The following is a 21,234-nucleotide window of genomic DNA, read 5'->3' as shown; positions in this document are numbered from 1 at the left end:
TCCAATAGCTAAGGCTCAAAAACCATAGTTTGTCTGCCAGTTCTTTCAAGTAAAAATGCTGTTCTACTGGAGGGGAAAAAAGGCTATTTCAGCTTGCAATCCAGTCATATAAGAGAACCATGTGTTTTAATATGCAATAGAAGTGTTTTATATATACTTTCTGTTTGATCACACTGATTATTAAAAAGCTGTGCACTTAAAGGTCAAAATTCAGTCAAATTAATACATTTTACTGCATCATCAAGGATAGTGCTAAGTGAAACTAGCTTTTTTATTGAGATGCAACTGACATGCAAGATTATATTAGTTTCAGATGTATAGCATAATGATTCCATATATGTATATATTACAAAATGATGGCCACAATAAATCTAGTTAAATTCTTCGCCACATATCGTTACATTTTTTTTCCTTGTGATGAGAACTGTTAAGATCTACTCTCTTACCAACTTTCAGTTGTACAATACAGTATTGTTAACGAGTGATAGTCACCATGCTGTACATTCCATCCCCACGGCTTATGTGTCTTATAAGTGGAAGTTTGTACCTTTTGACCACCTTCACCCATTTTGCCCACTCCCATCCCCCTCCCCTACCTGTGGCAACTACCAATCTGTTCTCTGTATCTATGAGCTCAGTTATTATTTTTTAAATTTTTGTTTATTTATTTTATTTTTGGCTGTGTTGGGTCTTCGTTTCTGTGCGAGGGCTTTCTCTAGTTGCGGCAAGCAGGGGCCACTCTTCATCGCGGTGCGCTGGCCTCTCACTGTCGCGGCCTCTCTTGTTGTGGAGCACAAACTCCAGACGTGCAGGCTCAGTAGTTGTGGCTCACGGGCCTAGTTGCTCCGCGGCATGTGGGATCCTCCCAGACCAGGGCTCAAACTCGTGTCCCTGCATTGGCAGGCAGATTCTCAACCACTGCGCCACCAGGGGAGCCCTATGAGCTCAGTTTTGTTTTTTTTAAGTTTCCACATATAGCAGTAAGGTCCTGTTGTGTATAGCACGGGGAATTATATTCAATACCTTGTAATAACCTATAATGGAAAAGAACCTGAAAAACTTTTATATGTATGACTGAATCACTTTGCTATACATCAGAAACTAACACAACATTGTAAATCAACTGTACTTCAATTAAAAAAAAAGATTCCAGGGACTTCCCTGGTGGTCCAGTGGTAAAGAATCCGCCTTGCAATGCAGGGGACACGGGTTCGATCCCTGCTCAGGGAACTAAGATCCCACATGCCACGGAGCAACTGAGGCCCCCATGCCACAACTACTGTGCGCCTTGACTAGAGAGCCCATGTGCCACAAACGACAGAGCCCCCACGCCCTGGAGCCCGCACACCACAACTACAGAGCCCACCCGCCCAGCCCATGTGCCACAACTAGAGAAGAGAAAACCCGCACGCCACAATTAGAGAGAAGAGAGAAGACTGCACGCCACAACAAAAGATCCCGCGTGCCTCAGCGAAGACCCCACGTGCCGCAACTAAGACCTGATGCAGCCAAAAATAAATAAATAAATAAAAAATAAATCTTTAAAAAAAGAATAAATAAAAATTTTTAAAAAGGTTCCACATATAAGTGAGATCATATGATATTTGTCTTTGTCTGACTTACTTCACTTAGTAAAATTCCCTCAAGTTTCACTGTTGTTGCTGCAAATGGCAGGACTCCTTGTAAATAATGCTGCAGTGAACATGGGGGCACATAAATCTTCTTGAGTTAGTGTTTTTGTTTGCTTCAGACACATTCCCAGAAATGGAATTGTTGGGTGATGTGGTGGTTCTATTTTTATTTTTTTGAGGAACCTCCCTACTTTTTCCATAGTGGCAGCACCGAAGTTACATTCCCACCAACAGTGCACGTGTGTTCCCTTTTTATCCCCACATCTTTGCCAACGCCTGTTATTTCTCGTCATTTTGATAGTAGCCATTCTGTCAGATGCGAAGTGATATCTCATTGTGGTTTTGATTTTCATTTTCCTGATGATTAGAGATGTTGAGCAATTTTTTGTGTACGTGTTGGCCTTCTGGATGTCTTCTTTGGAAAAATGTCCATGTAGAATTTTTAGTTGGAAAGTTCTTTTTGGTAAAATGTAAACAGGGATTGTTCTAGGACACTATCAGGAAAAATCAAGAAGTTCTGTGTGCCTAATCTGTGAATGGAGCCTGCAAGCATAGCTTAGGGGAGTAGGTCTGGAGTATCTTTACTTATAGTTTTGAAAGAAGTGTTATGTATTGAATGTAACTTTTACTTTGGAGAACATATGCAGAATTATTTCCGTTTCTTGTTGATTGTGTACAAATCTAAAGACTTTAAGGACTGCATTTTCATATTTGATTCCTAAAGAAAACTAGCGATCAAGGGGAAAAACTCTGAGGGGCAGAGAAGAGACTTATTAGATAGGATAAACAATATGTAAGTTATTATTATAAATTATATTTTAAAGAAATAATGGGAGAATGAGGCAAGAGGAGGGGAGATGCTTAGAGTAGTATGGGTAAAATTGAAACAGGATGCACATTACATTGTGAATAAAAAAATTCATTAGTTGAAATACAATGATGATATTTGATATTTCTTATGAAGTAATAATTTTTTGTCATTTAAAAATAGTCTAGTAAAACATATAGTTAGGTTACAGATATCTGAGAATTCAAATGCAGTTTTTTTCTCTTCGTGTAATTGTTACTCTTTAACACTGTGCTAATAACCCCATACCACTGCCATTTCTGGTCACATCTTAGAATAAGAGCCCTGGGCTCAGACGATCTGGTGTAGAACCATGATTCTGCCCCTCATTAGCTGTGTATTCTTGGGCAATTTACTTACCTTTCTGTACCTTGGTTTTCTTATTTGTACTTACCTCTTTTTGTACTTAACAAGTATTTAATATGGTGCTTAGCACATAATAAGAATAAATGTTAGTAATTATTTCAGATTCAGCATTTAGCACCTTATTTTCAGATTGCTATGGTTGTATGAGAAATATATTGTTTTCCTTTCAATGCTGTGATTTTTAACATTTTCTGCATTCTTGAAAGCAATTTTTAAAAATCTGGGTATCAAAGTAGTTTTCAAAGGAATACCTCATGAATTTTATCTTTGAGGAATAGGAAAATAACAGTTCTAGAAAACTGTGTTAGAGGATCCACTGCTCGGGAATGCAATTGTACTGAATATCGAAGAATACCTGTATACATTTGAGAAAAATTATAGCCATTGTATTTCAAAAGATTCATCCATTCAACAAATGTTTCTGGAGTGCCATCCACGTGCCAGTTCTGTTCTTCGTGTTGGGGATACCATGGAGAGCAGAATCCTTGCTCTTACTGAGCTTACTTTCAGGAGATGTGGGGAGCAGGTAGGGCTTAAAACATACATAATGTTTGTAGTAAAATTATAAAAATAATGAATGCCAATTATGTTGTCTTCACAGTCGGATATAATTACTTGTGCTCAAGAAGTGGAAACGATGATAAAGCAGTTAGGAGCCCAACTGGAACAATTACAATTTACTGTAAAATCAAAGACGGCTGTCCCAACATCACAAGTCTTTGTAAGCATTTGTCATCCACTTTGACCTTGTTTAAAAGTGAATGTACTTTTAAGTCCTATAAAGTTGGATCAGAAGTAATTTTAATTTTATTTAATTACTAAAAATATAATATTAGCTTTATATGAGGTGATCCTGTTGTTTTTGGTTATTTTGTAGTAATAATCATATAACCAGGATGTTATAAGTTGGATTCCCTTGGTAGGCCATTGCTACTCAGCGGAGTGCAGATATATATTATAATAACCATAATAACAGTATTATCTGTGGCAGCAAAAATAATCCATAGTGCAGTGTTGAAAACGTTTTTACAGTAGCTGGTTAAGAAATTGCCTTCAGCACAGAGGTGATGTAACTTGTGACCTTTCTGAAAAGACAGATAAAATCACTTTGTTTACCAGGCCTGCACTTATTCTGACTTTCTGATTATCTGTACCACCCTATGGGCAAATCTGGGAGCCCCAAAGAAGTACAAGATGTACGTGCAGTATTTTATAGAGCATTTTGAGTCTCTGATCATTTTCTGTAATCATTCCCAACATTTGACTTTAAAAGCCTGGAAACAAAAGGCTAAGTTGTTTCACTTATAAGTAGGGCCAGGGCCTGATTAATTTTTTATTTGTTGTGTAAGTCAGTGACCTTTAATATGAATAAAAAATACTTTATGTCACTGACACAAAATCTTTAACTTATAAGCTCACAAGAAATGGCCCCCCCAAAAAAAAAAAAGAAATGGCCCAAGATGTATCCCTAGACTTTCCAAGTTCTTTTGAATTGTAACTGAGCCAGATAAATCTAATTATAATGAGTCATATTTAGCTTTTTTTAAAAAAAGAAGCTGTTTTCCCCTAGACCTTTTGAGGTGAAGCGTCCATGAATGTTTTTTAGGTGATCATGTGTATTTGGCTTTTTTGAGTAAACTATTACTGGCAATCATACCAAAATAAAATGCTTTGATATACAAGTTTATTTTCTCATAATTTATGAGTCCAATTTCTACTGAGATCCTGTCATCTAATTTCATGAGACTTTTACTTGTCTTACGGGAGAATTAATCTCTTTACAAACAAAAATTTGTACTTATTTTTAAGAGTAGAGTGATTTGTAATTTTATTAAACAGTGACATTTTGAAAATTTTTGTCTCTTCCTCAGCCCATCTTCATTGCCCTTTCCAATCTGTGGACTAGCTTTCAGGATGAAGCTGTTTTGATTAGCATCCTCAGTAATTTATCTACTCATCTTGAGCCATTTCTGGGGACTCATGAACTGTTCTTTCCTGAGAAAGTGATGCAAGCTCTTCTTGATGGAGTGACTGTGAAAACTGATGCGTGTAGAATGAAAGAGCACATGGGTAACAGAAATCATGCATTATTTCCTCTTCCTCTTAAAATTACCTCTAGAATAAACTCACTCTTTTGTTTTAAAATTTTCAGGTGTATCTTTCTGATAAAGTTTTGAATATCTTTCTTGATTGTAAGACTGCTAATGTTCATTATAGAGAATATGGAAAACAGAAAATATATAAACTGAAGAGTTTGCTATCCAGCAATAACCATTCCTAGTGTTATTGTTAGTGTTTTGGTTAACAATGATTTCCTGTGCTTATAGGTTTCTATTGTAGTCTTAGTGGTTTTATTATCGGTTTGTAGTAGAAAAGGATATTAATCCTTGCTATATTTGTTGCAAACAAAGCTCCATGTCTTTGGAATGCTATTTGCCATGTATGTACCCCAGATTCAGGTTGAAATTTATAAATCAATAAATGTTATCCCTATAAAATTGAGCTTATTTTAGGGCCTTTAAGAGATGCATTGATTCTTATAGAAAGGCTGTTTTTATCAATAAACTTCCTTTTACTTGTTTAGTCCCTGCTGTCTTATTAAAGACAACTCAAAATTCATGAGAAATATCAAAATAGAGTCTGGGATTTGAATTGTTGCCTAAAAAGAAAGTTTATCCTGAAAGTGAAATTAGATCATTGACTCTTCAAATTTCCTTTTCACATTCTGGTTGTGTAAAGGCAAAAAATAACCTAGTGGCAGGGCAGGAATAAAGACGCAGATGTAGAGAACGGACTTGAGGACATGGGGATGGGGGGAGGGGGAGGGGGAAGCTGGGACGAAGTGAGAGAGTGGCATGGACATATATACACTACCAAATGTAAAATAGATAGCTAGTGGGAAGCAGCTGCATAGCACAGGGAGATCAGCTCGGTGCTTTGTGACCACCTGGAGGGGTGGGATAGGGAGGGTGGGAGGGAGATGCAAGAGGGAGAGGATGTGGGGATATATGTATACATATAGCTGATTCAATTTGTTGTACAGCAGAAACAAACACAACTTAGTAAAGCAATTATACCCCAATAAAGATGTGAAAAAAAAAAACGTAGTGGTAATTTGCATTCTTAAATTATTAGAATACATAAAATCTGAAAATGAAATCAGAGAGACTCAAAAACATCCTTCCAGTTAGTTTTTCCTACTTTTTTCATTTTGTTAAAACAGCATATCTGTGCAAATACTAAATGAAACTGAAAAATTAAAGTCACTTCAGCAGTAGATATTAAACTCAACTTATATTGGCAAGACGTGCCATTTCCTACTATAAGTCAAACGTTTTTATTCACTAGAACACAGTTTATCAAGTTACTGCTCCAGGGAATTGGGAGACCCAATGTTCTTTTTTTTTTTTTTTTTTGGAAGAGCTTTTTTTGTTTTTTACATCTTTATTGGAGTACAATTGCTTTACAATGGTGTGTTTGTTTCTGCTTTATACCAAAGTGAATCAGTTATACATATGTTCCCATATCCCCTCCCTCTTGCGTCTCCCTCCCTCCCACCCTCCCTATCCCACCCCTCCAGGCGGTCACAAAGCACCGAGCTGATCTCCCTGTGCTAGGCGGCTGCTTCCCACTAGCTGTCCTCACCACATCTCATCACCGTTTGAGGTGTTCAGGCATATCAGGAAAAAAGAGTGAAGAAGGTCTGTTTTCTCCAAAGTATGCATTTACTTCCAGCTGTAGCCACGGGGTCACTTGCAGTGTCTGCTGTTTGGATACAGAGCCAGAAACAGAAGTGTAGGTAGCCCTGCAAAAGTAAGAACCTCGGGGATCAATGTTTTATTAATTCGCGTTTTTATTTGCGTAAAAAAAATCGGCAAAACTAGGAAGACTTTTTAGAAGTGTGAAGAATAGAAAAGTATATCCTCTGTTACCAAAATTACTAAGAGATGTTTCCTTGACTCTTTCTGCTCAGAACATTCTCAGTTGTTTAAAGAACTGACAGTCCTAGTATATAAGCATCATATTCAAAGTATTTTGCCACCTTGCCTATTATTAAGAGCTACACTGTCTTGAACGAAGTTAATTCATCTCTGTTTTAGTCACATAGTAGCCGGTCTCTTCTGCTCGTTTCCTGGGTGGTTTACTCTTCCCACTGAATGTGGTTTTTCTTGTGCTCCTTTTCATTTTAGAAGAGAGAGTAAATCTGGCGGATTTCAGAAAACTAGAATGGCTTTTCCCAGAAACAACAGCCAATTTTGATAAATTGTTGATTCAGTATCGAGGATTTTGTGCTTACACATTTGCTACAACAGATGGTCTTCTTCTTCCAGGTATATCATTGGAAATAATACTGTCCTCCCTTCTCCAATTTTTTCTTTAAATGATGTGTCCTCATTGTCACTCACTCACTCACTTTGTAAAATTTTATGGACTCTGATGGCGAACTAGGAAAGGAGCTACAAAGATGACCTAAATGCAATATTTATCTTTGAAGTGCTCGCAGCATAACCCGATAGACTGACATAAACAAGAAATTACAATACAAGCGATAAGTGATGGAATGTGTATATAATGAAATATGGATGCTACAGCATCATAAAAGGGGGATGACTCATATGTCGATGAAGGATTTCAGAAGTGTTATGTGGCATTCCTAAAATAGATCATCTTCCAAAGTGATTACTTGAAAGCGCAACAGTTTGACTGATATGTTTATTAAACAATATTCTTTGTCACTTTATGGTTATATTCCGTTAACATAGATCAGGATTTCTGTATAAGGACATGGCCAGTATTTTATCAAGTACAATTTTTTATGATGTATATATTACTAGAACTTCTCTAAAGAGTAAATCAGAAATTGAGATGAAATAAATTATTATCCAAAAAGTACCATGTGAATTGGTAATAGAATTATTACAAAGAATTATTGGGATTGTGTGTATACAGGCTAGAGAACATACACATTGACTCATTTTTTTTTTATGGTAGAGATTTTTTCATTATGCGAGTAATAAAAGGTTTACCTTGGGAGAACTGAGAGAATAGTATTCTGAGGTCCTGTGAGGGTCACTGACAGGAGAAAACAATCAAGAGCTGTGAAGAAGTAAAAAGCAATAGAATGGAGATGATTTCTTTCTCCCCTTCTCTTTTTTTTCCTTCCCTTCGCTCCCCCCCACCCCAAATCTCTCTCTCTCTGCCTCCACAAATAAGAAGGGAAGGGAGTCATGAGAGACACAAACACAGAAACATGGATGTGGGGTGACACAGAGGTAGCATGATGTGGTTGGAAAAGCTATGGGCCAAGATTGGGAGAACCTGGTTTATTTTTCTTTTTTAATATTTATTTATTGTTTATTTTTGGCTGTGCTGGGTCTTAGTTGCGGCATGAGGAATCTTTTTTTTTTTCGTTGTGGCATGTGGGCTTCTTAGTTGCGCATGCGAACTCTTAGTTGCAGCACACATGTAGGATCTAGTTCCCTGGCCAGGGATGAACCCGGGCGCCCTGCACTGGGAGTGTGGAGTCTGAACTGCTGGACCACCAGGGAAGTCCTGGGAGAGCCTGGGTTCTAGTCCCCGTTGTTCCATTAGTAAACAGAGTAACTTTCAGCAAATCTCTTGTCTTTTGTGGACCTCAGCTTCCACGTCAGGAAAAGAAGGACCAACTAGGAGGTCTGTTTGGTCCCTTCCAGCTCTTACCAACTATGATTCTAAGAAAGGGGGAGAAAGAGAAAAAAAGTAGAAGGGCTTGAGGGGCTTTGCGTTTAGAATCCTCTCAGAATCAGTTAGTCTGGAGACTTTATTTCTACGTGCTACAATATTTCCTGGGCACCAGCCACCTGCACTGCCTCGGAGGAATCCCGTGAGAGTCCCTCCTTCCTTGGAACTGCAGGCCACAGGGCTTGAGTCCCCGGGTAATGCTGGGGCTTACCAGGCAGGGTCCTTTTCAGATGACATCACTGACTTTACTGCTCACCTCTCGTTCCCTTGTGCACTGCTCTAGCCCCACTGGCCTTCTTGCTGTTCTCGAACATTCCGAGCTCATTTTCACCTCGAATCTTTTGCACTTGCTATTCCCTCTACTTGGACAGCTCTATTCCCCCACAGCTACATATCTTGCTCCCTCATCTTATTCAGCCTTCTCTGATCACCCAACTTAAAATGTCAATCTCGCCCTTCTTCCTTTTACTATGTGTTTAACCTGCTTTGCTTACTTGTTTTCTGTAGCACTGATCACTCTCTGGGCTATGGTATATTGATTCATTTCTTTTCTCTGTATCCTCAGTGCCAAGAACAGGGTCAGTAAATATTCGTTGAATAAGTGAAAGAATAAATAAATAAGACAGTGTTACCGTTTCCTATATAATTCCCACAAACTGTGGATACTTATAACCCATATTTTATGTAGTATCTTTTCATAGTGGGAGATACTTTCTAACATGCAAATGTACATTTTGGAACAGATGTTTCATTTTTGTAGTTCTTACAGAATTATTTTAAAAACTGTGCTTCTAGAAGTTAGTTTAGTTTAAGGAGATTTGAAAAACCTGCTAGATGATTAAGTGGCTTCTCATAAAAGATTTTTAAACAACTTATATCTGGATAGTGAAATATTTTTAGACAAAATCATAATTTAAAATTGAAAAATATGGGATTTCCTGGTGGTCCAGTGGTTAAGATTCCATGCTCCCAGTGCAGGGGGCACAGGTTTGATCCCTGGTCGGGGAACTAAGATCCTGCATGCTGCATGGTGTGGCCAAAAAATAAAATAAAATAAAATAATTAAAAATGTATAAAATAAATTTCATTTGAATTTTATGTAAAATATAATTTAACAAAATATAACTTAAAATTGCTAGTTGTAACATTTTAGCTAATAAAAACATAAGTGATATGTTAAAAATAGAGTGTATAGGGAATGGTTCTACGAATGTATTATAAACATAGAATCAGTATTTCATATCTTTTTTTAACAATATATTTATTTATTTATTTGGTTGCACCAGGTCTTAGTTGCGGCAGGTGGGCTCCTTAGTTGCGGCTCCAGGGCTCCTTAGTTTTGGCATGCAAACTCTTAGTTGTGGCATGCATGCGGGATCTAGTTCCCCAACCAGGGACCAAACCCAGGCCCCCTGCATTGGGAGCACAGAGTCTTATCCACTGCGCCACCAGGGAAGTCTCAGTATTTCATATCGAATTCAATTCCTTTTCTTAATTTTCAGGAAATCCAGCAATTGGAATTTTGAAACATAAAGAAAAGTATTACACTTTCAATACCAGAGATGCTGCATATTCATTTGCAGAAAATCCTGAAAATTACATTGATAAAATTAGAGAAAAAGCCAAAAAAAATGCAGAATTGATTCAGCTACTGGAACTTCATCAACAGTTTGAAACCCTTATTCCAAATTCTCAGGTAAGCAGGGTTGGCATTTTAAGAATTCATGACATTTAAAAGTGTAGTTAATAAAAAAAAGTTACGTTTTGCTGTAGAATGGTCCCCCAAGTCCAGGCAAGAGACAGGGTCAGAATGAGGGCCTTTACAGGTTATCTGAAAGGGGTTCACATCTGAAGATGGAAACTAAGGAAATCCACAAAGAATAAATGAAAACAGGACAAGGAGTTAAATTGATGAATTAGACTGGAAAAATCTGAGAGAGCAAGACTACATTTAGATAAATAATTGGAACTACAGTATTTCCTTATCTAAAATGGAAGGAGCTTAGCACAGATAACATAGGTGGTAACTTAGGCTCAGAACTGTAAAACAATTTAACAGGTTTAAATTGCAGTAGTCTGAAAGGCCACAAAATGGATCTGAAGGTGTGTTTCTGTGTGTGTGTGTGCGCTGATTCCTTAATTCATTCAGCAGACACTTACTGAGCCGCTTGCTGTCACCAGGCATGATTCTGGGCACAGGGAACAAAGCAGGTAGCAATCCCTGCCTGCACGGGGCTCACATTCTACCACTGTGTATCCTTGTTTTCTTCCTCTTTGTCTCTTATTTGTACTGTTCACATTTTAATTGCTCTTTCTGTCATCCTCTCTTGTTTAATTTACCTCTTTTAAACTCACTAAACTAAAACCCCGCAATACATGGTTTATAAATGGTTTGTGTTTGTTATATTTATCAACATTTTGACAGTGAAGCAGGTGGGTGTGGATACGACTGACCAGGTTGGCAGGGATCCCAGCAGTGACTGATAAGAGGACGATGGGGCTGGTGACAGTGAGGAACAGAGGATGGTCTGAACACTTGGGCAAGAAGACTGACATCCAGCCAAGGACAACTAGGTCAGAAGGGGGCAGCTGTTGGCACTCTTGTTCTCATACCACACTGCCAGTCTGTTGATGTGATGCTCCAGCTGCCCTTTTAAGATAGCACAAAGACAATGAAAGGCTAGAAGCAGATAACCAGGAAGGTGTCCTGTATGTAGATACTTGTCTGTTAAAGAACAGTTTTCCTCTACATATCTGGTCTTGTTTTTCCCTTTCTGTGTACTTAATCCTGTGTATTTAATCCTTCACTGACCTTTAATACCTATGGAAGTGAGTATTCTTTCTTCGTATTTCAATGCTGTATTCATTATTTTTTCCTGCCATTTACTTGCATAATATTGTAAATTATCTTTTCAGCATCTTTTTACCTACCTAAGTATATCATAAGATCATTTTGAAGGCAAAAATTATATCTTACGCTCAATGGTAGGCGTTCAGTAATCATCTGTTTCTTGATTTGGGGAAAGAAGTTCATCTCTTCCCCCTCCTCTTTACTAGGACTTGAGTTTCTTAAACCTCTGCCATCCGCGCCAGCAACTTCATTTCCAGCATAATCATAACTTGTTTCGCCTGGAATCACCGAATACTTAATATTTTAATAGTGAGCTTCTGGGTGCTTTGGCAGAAAGATGAATATATTCCATTAAAATAGATAATAATCTGCTGTGTATGCAGAGCTTGAGTTTAAGCTATCTTCTAAAGATGTTCTGATACTTTAAACAAATGTGATGTATACCTAATATTTAATAGCTATTCTAAACTTCTGTCCATTTCCAATAAGGTATTCACTTATGCTCCCCACTGTGAAAATTGGAGAGGGACATTTGACTTGGGATGAGTGATGTTAGGTTTTCTCCTTCCAAAATACACCTCTTACATTAAGTTAAAAAAATCAGGTACAAATTCATAATGCCTGGGAAAGTAATTACATTTGGCTCGCCAATTATGAACTTTTTTTTATTTTGCTGGTATTTACAAGTATGTTTCATGTTGTTTTCCTAATATTTTGTCAGTTTTAGCTAAATATTTCAGTTATCTGTAAATAATGTTTATTTTTTACAAATATTAATTACAAAACTCCACTTCTTTAGATGAAAGAGGTTGACAAACATTATATAAAACCAATTGCAAAGTGTGAAAGTAGCACACAGACGGATACACATTTATTGCCACCAACAATTGTGAGATCATATGAGTGGAATGAATGGGAATTAAGAAGAAAAGCTATAAAATTGGTTTGTAACAATATTTTCTAAAATTATTTATAGGTTGGGGAAGTTTAATATGTTGTTACTCATAGATTTGGTAAGCTAAATTATTTATATAAAATAGTGAGTTGTACACAGTTTTTTTTTGCTAAAATAAAAATAATTAGTATAATTTATAATTTTCCAGCTTTACATTGTAAGATTATCTTCTAGGTTTTTTTAAAAAAAATTAGTTTATTTGTTTATTTTTGGCTGCGTTTGGTCTTGTTGCTGCGCGTGGGCTTTCTCTAGTTGCAGCGAGCGGGGCCCACTCTTTGTTACAGTGCGAGGGCTTCTCATTGTGGTGGCTTCTGTTGCAGAGCACGGTCTCTAGGCATGCGGGCTTCAGTAGTTGTGGCACACAGACTCAGTAGTTGTGGCACGTGGGCTCAGTAGTGTGGCGCACGGGCTTAGTTGCTCCGAGGCTTGTGGGAATCTTCCCGGACCAGGGATCGAACCCGTGTCCCCTGCATTGGCAGGTGGATTCTTAACCACTGCACCACCAGGGAAGTCCCTATCTTCTAGTTTTAAGCATATATAGAAATACAGAAGCATGAAATTGCTCTCAAATTATATCAGCCAGTAACTAGAACAATGATAGCTGCTATCTTTCTATCTCCTTTTCTCAATCTCCACTCTGTCTCTCTACTGATGTATATAATAGTTTTAATTAATTGTGCTAACCTATAAGGTGCTAGTATTTAAAGCCCTGCAGCTTCCTCTAATCATTTAAAGCATACCCTTCTCTTTCTTGGACTTTTTTTTGAGGAGCAGAATGTTACTGCTGTTATAGCACAGATACAGTCCCCTCTTATTGTCACTTGTTCTCTCCAGACGTCTCACTTGTCCTGATTCGCAGTCATCTTAATCACAGTAGGTACCTACCCTTGAAGCCTTCTTTGAAACTCTCATCCCTATCTGACTCAGTGGAATTCCCCCCACTCTTCCTTTTGATAGTATCTGGTCATTTTAAACAACAAATATTTATAGTGTGAAGGAACAAGCTCTTTTTATAACTGTAGCCTTTTCTCAGTGTATTTTATTCAGCTCTTTAACGGAAATCAGGTGTGGAAATAAAGGAAGACTACTCAAATGAGAACAGAGGCTATTTATTCGAAGCTTGCTATATCAGGGGAGCCAGTCACCATCACTTGTGTTTGGCAGAGAGTCAAAGTTGGGGAGAGGAGTGAGAAAGTTTTATAGTGAAAAAGGGGAAGGCTTCAGGTATTCCTCTGATTGGAGGATGTTGACAGGGGAAACTGGAGGCGGGCTAACTAGCAGCGGGCGATGGTGGGGGGTATCTTTTGTGATTGGTTTAGTGAGCATATTTGGCTTTCTCTAGTTGGTCCAGAGATGGAAGGGGAGGCAGCCGGAAAAAAAAAAAAAAAATAGGTCTGTTCTGCTCTTCTGAGCTGATTGCTACAGCTACCGAGGTTGTGGTTTGGCTTCCAAGACTGGTTGCTGCAGAGGTTTGGGTTCAAGTTCTGTTATCATATAAGGTCCAACCTAGGTCCGTTTGTATATTCAGTCTCTCTTTTCACTAACCACATCATTTCCCTTGCCACCCTCTCTGGTGGCAGCTTTTCAGTCCCCTGATTTCTCAAGATGAGGAAGGTTCAGCTTCCTGGAATATTTTCCAGATCAGCGGTCCCCAACCTTTTTGGCACCAGGGACCAGTTTCGTGGAAGACAGTTTTTCCACGGGGGAGGTGCGGGATGGCTCAGGCGGTGATGGGAGCGATGGGGGCGATGGGAGCGATGGGGAGCGATGGGGAGCGCTGGGGGCGTTGGGGGCGATGGGGAGGGATAGGGGACGATGGGGGGCGATGGGGAGCGATGGGGGCGATGGGGGGCGATGTGGAGATGGGGGCGACGGGGGGAGACGGGGAGCGATGGGAGCGATGGGGGGCGGCAGATGAAGCTTCGTTCCCTCGCCTGCCGCTCACCTCCTGCTGTGCGGCCCGGGTCCTAACAGGCTGCGGACCGGTACTGGTCCTCGGCCCAGGGGTTGGGGACCCCTGTTCCGGATCATTGTTCCATTAGCATTCTTACCATTTACTCTTCTGTAGTTCATGAAGCTCCCATTCCCTGCATGCTTTTCTGTTATCTATCAATACTAGACTCACTTGAGCTCATCAGATGTATACTGGGTAACGTATATATATCCCACCACCTTGTTCTTCAGGAACTAATAGTCTAGCAAGTGACATTGATACACTAAAAATATTTTAGTATCTCTTGGTAAGTGGTATAACAGAAGTGAAATAAAAATTCTACTCCATTGACTTAGGTGACATTTTAAGTTGGTCTTGAGATACACATAGACAAAGGAGAAGAGAGGAGTGATGGTTGGACAGGATATGGGAGGTATAGGTGGCAGATTAGGTCTGGCCTGGAAATGTTAAGAGAATGCGGTGTTCAATGGGGCTGAACCTCATACTGACTGGACCCCCCTGTCTTCTCACTCCTCGACTTCATTCTTCTTCCCACCCCACCTTATCTGGAATTATCCCCTAGAATTGCAGCATGTTGAATGCCAGCTCCCCATGTATTACCAACATGACCTGTTGATAAGACAAAGCTGAGTATATGGCTTAGAGCTGTAACGGAAACCACCCCTTCAGCAGAGCTTTGCAATGTCTCAGAGGGGGAACAGCAAGGTCAGGATTTATTGAGACTTTGAAGTTTGGTTGAAGGCAGGTCTTTTGATGCCTGGGCTCAGTCAGGGGATGTGTTGGGGGCCTGAATTGGGTTGTAAAGATTATGAAAAAGCAGTCCAGGATTGATGGGAATAGCAAGGTGAATCTTCAGGCAAGGGACGCAGAGTCTTAGGGCTTCTTCTGTGTGTTAATGCTTACCACTGAAGAGTCATGCAGCTTTCAGAACATGCATCATGTTCTGTAATGAACAATCAAGTTATTTGCTTTGGCAAGAGTCTCTCGGAATAATAAAATTATGCTAGTGAAGACAAAGGAATAGCAAAGTCCTGTTAATGTAGACGATAAGCTGTGTGTGGGAGAAGTAGTTTTGGTTCTCAGTCACCTGCAGTGTCTCAAACGCTGAAATGTTTCCTCTAATTCCAGGTCTCTCCTTCTTAACTCACATGCTGTAATCCCTTCTGAGTTTTTTCCTTGGACTTTACCACAACTTCAATAAAACTCTTATTCTCTTTTTTTATAAACTCCTCCTTGCTTCCCAGCCTGAGCAAACTGTTTAATCTCATGTTTAGTTGTAATCCATAAAAGGAGTAAGCATAATGTAGAAAAATGTGAAGTATTATCTGGAAACATCAGAGCTTTTTATATTAGAAGTTTTGGGTGAAGCCCATTTAGGTAAGACAATGGAAATCTTAAATTGTTGTCTTTTAAAAAAATAAGCCAAGAATGGTGGGAAAATCCAAGTTATATGACTCTCAAAGTATAATAATGAATGAATTATTATATTATTATATTAACAAAGAATTGAGCTCACTGTAGGTTTGAATCTGAGTGTTCTCTCTTTGGGTCCATTTTCATTATTTAATCTATTTTCCTACTTCTCAGCCAAGGGTATTTATTTTCTGTTATGTTCTAAATTTTCCAGTGTTTTAATGTTTTGCAGAAACATGCTATGTTGCAGGACTAATTTCTTTGTGGATTGAGATGAAAAAAAAAAGGCCGATACTAACTGGTACCTGACAGTATTTTATTTGTTCTTTAGAGAAATGTTCATTCCTGTGTATTCTCTTTCTACTTAGGCCAATTTGCGTCGGAAAGTTACTCACTCGGTACAGACTGATCTTAGTCACATGAGAAGAGAAAATTGTTCCCAGGTGTACCCTTCAAAGGATGCTAGCACACAGTCAATGAGGGAAGCCAGCAGCCAAGTGCCCCGGCCCCAGATTTATGTAGCTGGTTTCCGCGGGGGCCATACCAAGACCACCTGTGAAATCAAGGTGAACTTAACTAGAGCCATTGATGAAACCTAGTTAGAGACCACACTTTTAACGTAGATACCACTAAACTGTGAACAATGGCAAATATTTAAAAGTATTTTTGCATCCATGAAAATTAGCTAATTTTGTGGGGCTGGCACGTTCATTGGTGGCATGAATGTTTTTGGGTTCTCACCCATGTGCACTGTCAAACTGCTACAACAAATGAAAAATCGTTTTCTGTAATACATTTTTCATTCTATTAAAATTGCAAAGTAAAACTCTGTCCATTCCTCTTTGACTTGTAAGAAAAAGTTTGGCAGCATTAAGACTGAAATTATTAGATATTAACATAAGATGATTAGATATTAATATATATAAGATTGTTATGCATGGGATAGAAATTTATTTAGATAACTTTTTATATATTGATATAAGATTATTGTACCTGGGATAGAAGTTTATTTCTAAAATCATATTTAATGTTGAACATTAAAAATTTAAACCATAATCAATATTTTCCGCTTCATTAGCTATTAAATGCACCATGGATTAAATTGATATGTAATAAGACCTCACTAATTTGGAACAGTTGGAACAAAGATCCACATGATGTTTTTATTTTTTTAAATTTTATTTTAAAAAGTATTTATTTATTTTTATTATGTATTTTTAAAAATTTATTTTGGCTGCACTGGGTCTTAGTTGAGGCATGCAGGATCTTCATTGTGGCATGCGGGATCTTTAGTTGCAGCATGTGGACTTCTTAGTTGTGGCATGTGGGGGGCATGTGAACTCTTAGTTGCGGCATGCATGCAGGATCTAGTTCCCTGACCAGGGGTCCAACCTGGGCCCCCTGCATTGGGAGTGCGGAGTCTTACCCACTGGACCACCAGGGAAGTCCCACATGATGTTTTTTAAAATCTGGAAATTTTACATGGAATCTAGATTCTGGCCCCTTGAAAAGATCGGAATATCTAGCAGCACTCGGCCAGCATTCCTGTAACTAGTAGCTTTGCCCTTTCGTAGGGCAGGTACTTCTGGTTTTAATTCTTGCTGCTTTACGGGTCTCCTACTTCACTCCTTTGACCTATTTGCCTAACTCCATAGGTTGTGTTTAGGGCCCCTGTCAATTACTGATAGCCAAATTTTAGAGCTGTTGTTTTGTTGCTGCCTTACACACTCCCAACACCTAAGCATGGATAATGAAGTCTCTCAAGCAGAGGGCCTGTTAAGCCTGGGGGCAGGGGGTGTCATTTATATTTAGCACATATTTTTGGCTTAGGTGACTCTTACTAAGGTGTTTGTATAATTTATTTTCTATGTAGGTTAAATGTTACTTATAATATGCTTCAAAATCCATTTTTCTCAGATACTATAAAGGTAAACTTCAAACAGATCTACTTCTAAGTTGTCATGATTTTCATACCTGTAGTTTAATTTTTTTATTGAAATGTAGTTGATTTACAATGTGTTAATTTCTGCTGTACAGCAAAGTGATTCAGTTATCCATATATCTACATCCTTTTTTATATTCTTTTCCATTATGGTTTATCACAGGATATTGAATATTGTTCCCTGTGCTCTGCAGTAGGACCTTGTTGTTTATCATACCTGTAGTTTAAAAATGAAGTTAAAGATGGGCTGGCTGACTGTTGAGGCAAGGCCTGGGGGTGGGGGTGGGGAGTGGACGTGGGGTTGGGAGGGCTCTGTACCTGAAGAGGGTGGTTACAGCTAGTACTAAACTTTGCAAATTCAGGAATTTGATTTTACCTGTTCTAATCAACCCTCCTTTGACTCTGCAAGATTCCTAAACACAGAAAAGGATGGCTGATAAGCCACAATTTGGGGTTACCAGGTTAGGGCTGAAAGTAGAATTGCCAAGTGCATAAGAATACCACATACTATATGAAAAGCTAAATATCAGAAAGTCATCTGGTAAGTACAACAGAATGAGAATACGGGGAGCTAGATCAAACGGTAAACTCATCTTCTCCCAAGACCTCCACTGTCTACCCAAGCCCCATCACTCTCTAAAGATTTCCAACCATATGTTGGACCCAGTGTCAGTCGGTTACCCCCATTTCAGCAGGTCACAGGCCGAACTCATTTCCTCTACCGAACTTGTTTCTCTCTCTGTATTTCCTTCTGTGGTCAAAGGCATCACTACCTGCTCAGCAGCATAAATTAAAAACTTCTGGATTGTCTTTCTCACACAGCCCCTGCATTTAACTAGTCACCAAGCCCTGCTGACTTGGCTTCATCTGCCTTTGGGAACCGTGTCTCCCTATTCTCACTGCTATTGCCGTAGTTTAGGACTTAGTCCTATTGCCTGATTCATCGGCGTAACTTTTCTAACACACAAATTTGATCAGGTCACCTGGCTTCCTCCCCTACAACCTTCACTTCCCTTGTTTAAAAAGACACTTTTCCATTATCTGGGGGATAAAAACTCCTTGCCATATTCTATAAGACTTTTCATATATATCCAGGTATCTTCCAGTTTCATTTTCTGCCCCCTCATGCTCTCTGCACACACACATACAGGCAAATGGAGCCCAAACTCTTCGAGTGTGTTATGGTCTTTGATACCATCCCTCTCTGTGCTTGCTTGTCACTCTGTCCCCTGGAATGTACTCCACAGACACCCTCAGGAAATCTGTTTGTCCCCATGAAATCTGTTGATCAGATTTTACATTTTCAATGAAGGTTTTCCCCATCACCTTTGAGAGAATTAATTGATCTTCCTTTGGGTTTTCATTGGATTTTATTCATATTCTTACTATAACACTTGAAGTAAAAAGGTCTATATGTGTCCATCTGTATTCTCTCCATTAGACTGCATTTCTTGAGAGTTGAACTGTGTTTTAGTCATTCTTATATCCCTGGTATTGTTATAGTACCTTGTTGGATGAATGAATTTTAAAAGAAAAGGAATGAAAGAAAGGACAAACTGGAAGCAGAGTACTGGTTGAGTGATTATTCTAATAGTCAAGGTGGTAGTTCAGTCGCAAAGTAGTTTTTGGAAAAGAGGGAGAAAAACTGAGAGGCAAAGTAAGAACATCTGTGGGGAAGGTGGTGGGAAATAAAGTTGGATAAGCAGGGTTGTATAGATTTTGGAGGACTCTGAAAGCCAGGCAGAGGAATGTGTTGTGTTCCTGTAGCAGGATATTAGAAAACTGTGGCAGATTCTTGAACAGAAGATCCATTGTGGAAGGGAGATACTGGAATTGGGGAGATGGTGAGGAAGCTGTTACAAGAGTTAGGGCATTGCAGTAATGGAAGACATGAAGGCACAAATGTGAGATTTAATGAAGGGAATCTAACATTCCAGGGAAGGGAAGGGAAAATCAAAGTCTCTACCCTAGGGTTGCTAGGAAACAGAGGATAATTGAGAAGAGGAACTGGTTGGTCAAAAAAGATAATGTGTTCAGTACTGGAAATTTTGAGTTTAAGAAATGACAAAGATAGTAAAGCAGAGGTGACTGGAATTTGATCTGGAGAAAGATAATTTGGGGGATCATCCCCAACGAATGGGGATGGAATGAGGAGGAAGAGATAAGACAGAGGAACAGTCAGAAGAGTAGAAAAAGACGTAAAGGAATCTCTGTGATTATGGAAGTAAAGTCTAGGTCTACTACTTATTAGCTGTGTTATTTAATATCTCTCTGCTGCAGTTTCTTCATCATAAAAACTGGTGTAATAACATTTCCCAACTCATTGGCTTGTTGAGAGGATTAAATGAGTTAGTTAACACGTGTAAAGCATTTGTCTGGTAAGTGCCTTGTCATTGTTAGCCAGGAGAGAAGCCCCAGTGTTTCATTTCTGCTACATTCCCGTCCTCGTTTTCCCCGATAGCTGTTTTCTAGCTCTTAGTGCCTAGAATAATGCTGGCACATTAGGACTTGTAGTAAATGTCTGATGAACAAACCCAAGAGAATGAGGAATGGAGTTGGCAGCGGCTAAGCTGTTTTAATAGAGTTGGCTTGAGTAGAAATAAGATTGCAGCCAGCGAAGCAGAAAATTGTACAACTAAGTACAAAGTACTTACCAGGGACTGGCAGGAAAAGAGAAACGGGATTATGGTAACTAAAAATGGAAGCAGAGGCAAGGGAGAGTTAAGCTCAAATGAGAAATGTTTAGATACTGATGATTTTTACTCATATTTAACTCTTTTAGTTCAGACACTGAATTGTACATTGTCTCTTTGTATTTTTTTTTTTTTTTTTTTTTGGCGGTTTGCGGGCCTCTCACTGCTGTGGCCTCTCCCGTTGCGGAGCACAGGCTCCGGACGCGCAGGCCCAGCGGCCATGGCTCACGGGCCCAGTCGCTCCGCGGCATGTGGGATGTGGGATCCTCCCAAACCGGGGCACGAACCCGTGTCCCCCGCATCGGCAGGCGGACTCTCAACCACTGTGCCACCGGGGAAGCCCTTGTCTCTTTGTATTTTTAAACAAATTTTCTCAATTCTAAAATGCAACAATTCTTCTGGCTTCTCTTTAGTAATTTTATACCATAGGAAAAAGTTGTTTTAAAATAATAACCTAGCAAATTGGCTTTGGATGTTTTCTTAATAGCAGAATGAGAATAATATGCTTAATCTCACTCTGTCTACAGTTGGAGATTTCTCTACACAGTTCTTTATGGTTAATGGTTTACTGTACTTTAGACCTTACCACTTTTAGTAATCTATTGTACAGCTACCATAGTTGAACTACAGCCTCCTTAAGCCTTTTGGTATTTGCTTCCTGCACAGTCTTCTTGTTTAATGAATGAAGTTCACACTTTTATATGCTTTGTTACTAATGGAGACATAGTGGGCTTCCTTTCGCACAGTTCACTGAGACTAGGGTAGCCCTGATACCAGAGCAGAGATAGAAGTGAGCAGGCTATCGAGACAAATGCTGCAGTTTGATAGTGACAATCACTGGGGTCTCAAATGGTCTCAGAT

At 39.1% G+C, this 21,234-nt stretch overlaps 1 protein-coding gene across 1 annotated transcript in view; it reads left to right on the top strand.

Annotated features, from left to right (window-relative positions):
• Positions 1 to 16,564, top strand: part of CFAP206 (cilia and flagella associated protein 206) — a 33,861-nt gene extending 17,297 nt beyond the window's left edge. Inside the window, exons 8-13 of the mRNA XM_060167748.1 lie at positions 3,446 to 3,565; positions 4,716 to 4,914; positions 7,035 to 7,175; positions 10,068 to 10,261; positions 12,216 to 12,359; positions 16,107 to 16,564. Coding sequence (XP_060023731.1) covers positions 3,446 to 3,565; positions 4,716 to 4,914; positions 7,035 to 7,175; positions 10,068 to 10,261; positions 12,216 to 12,359; positions 16,107 to 16,337 — 1,029 coding nt within the window. The 3' untranslated portion in view covers positions 16,338 to 16,564. The remainder of the gene's footprint in view (positions 1 to 3,445; positions 3,566 to 4,715; positions 4,915 to 7,034; positions 7,176 to 10,067; positions 10,262 to 12,215; positions 12,360 to 16,106) is intronic.
• Positions 16,565 to 21,234: the final 4,670 nt, after the last annotated feature.

Source organism: Lagenorhynchus albirostris, chromosome 12 (assembly GCF_949774975.1).
Source record: "Lagenorhynchus albirostris chromosome 12, mLagAlb1.1, whole genome shotgun sequence".
Classification (NCBI taxonomy): Eukaryota; Metazoa; Chordata; class Mammalia; order Artiodactyla; family Delphinidae; genus Lagenorhynchus; species Lagenorhynchus albirostris.
Note: the sequence above shows the minus strand (reverse complement) of the source record. Positions and strands in the feature narration are given on the sequence as shown.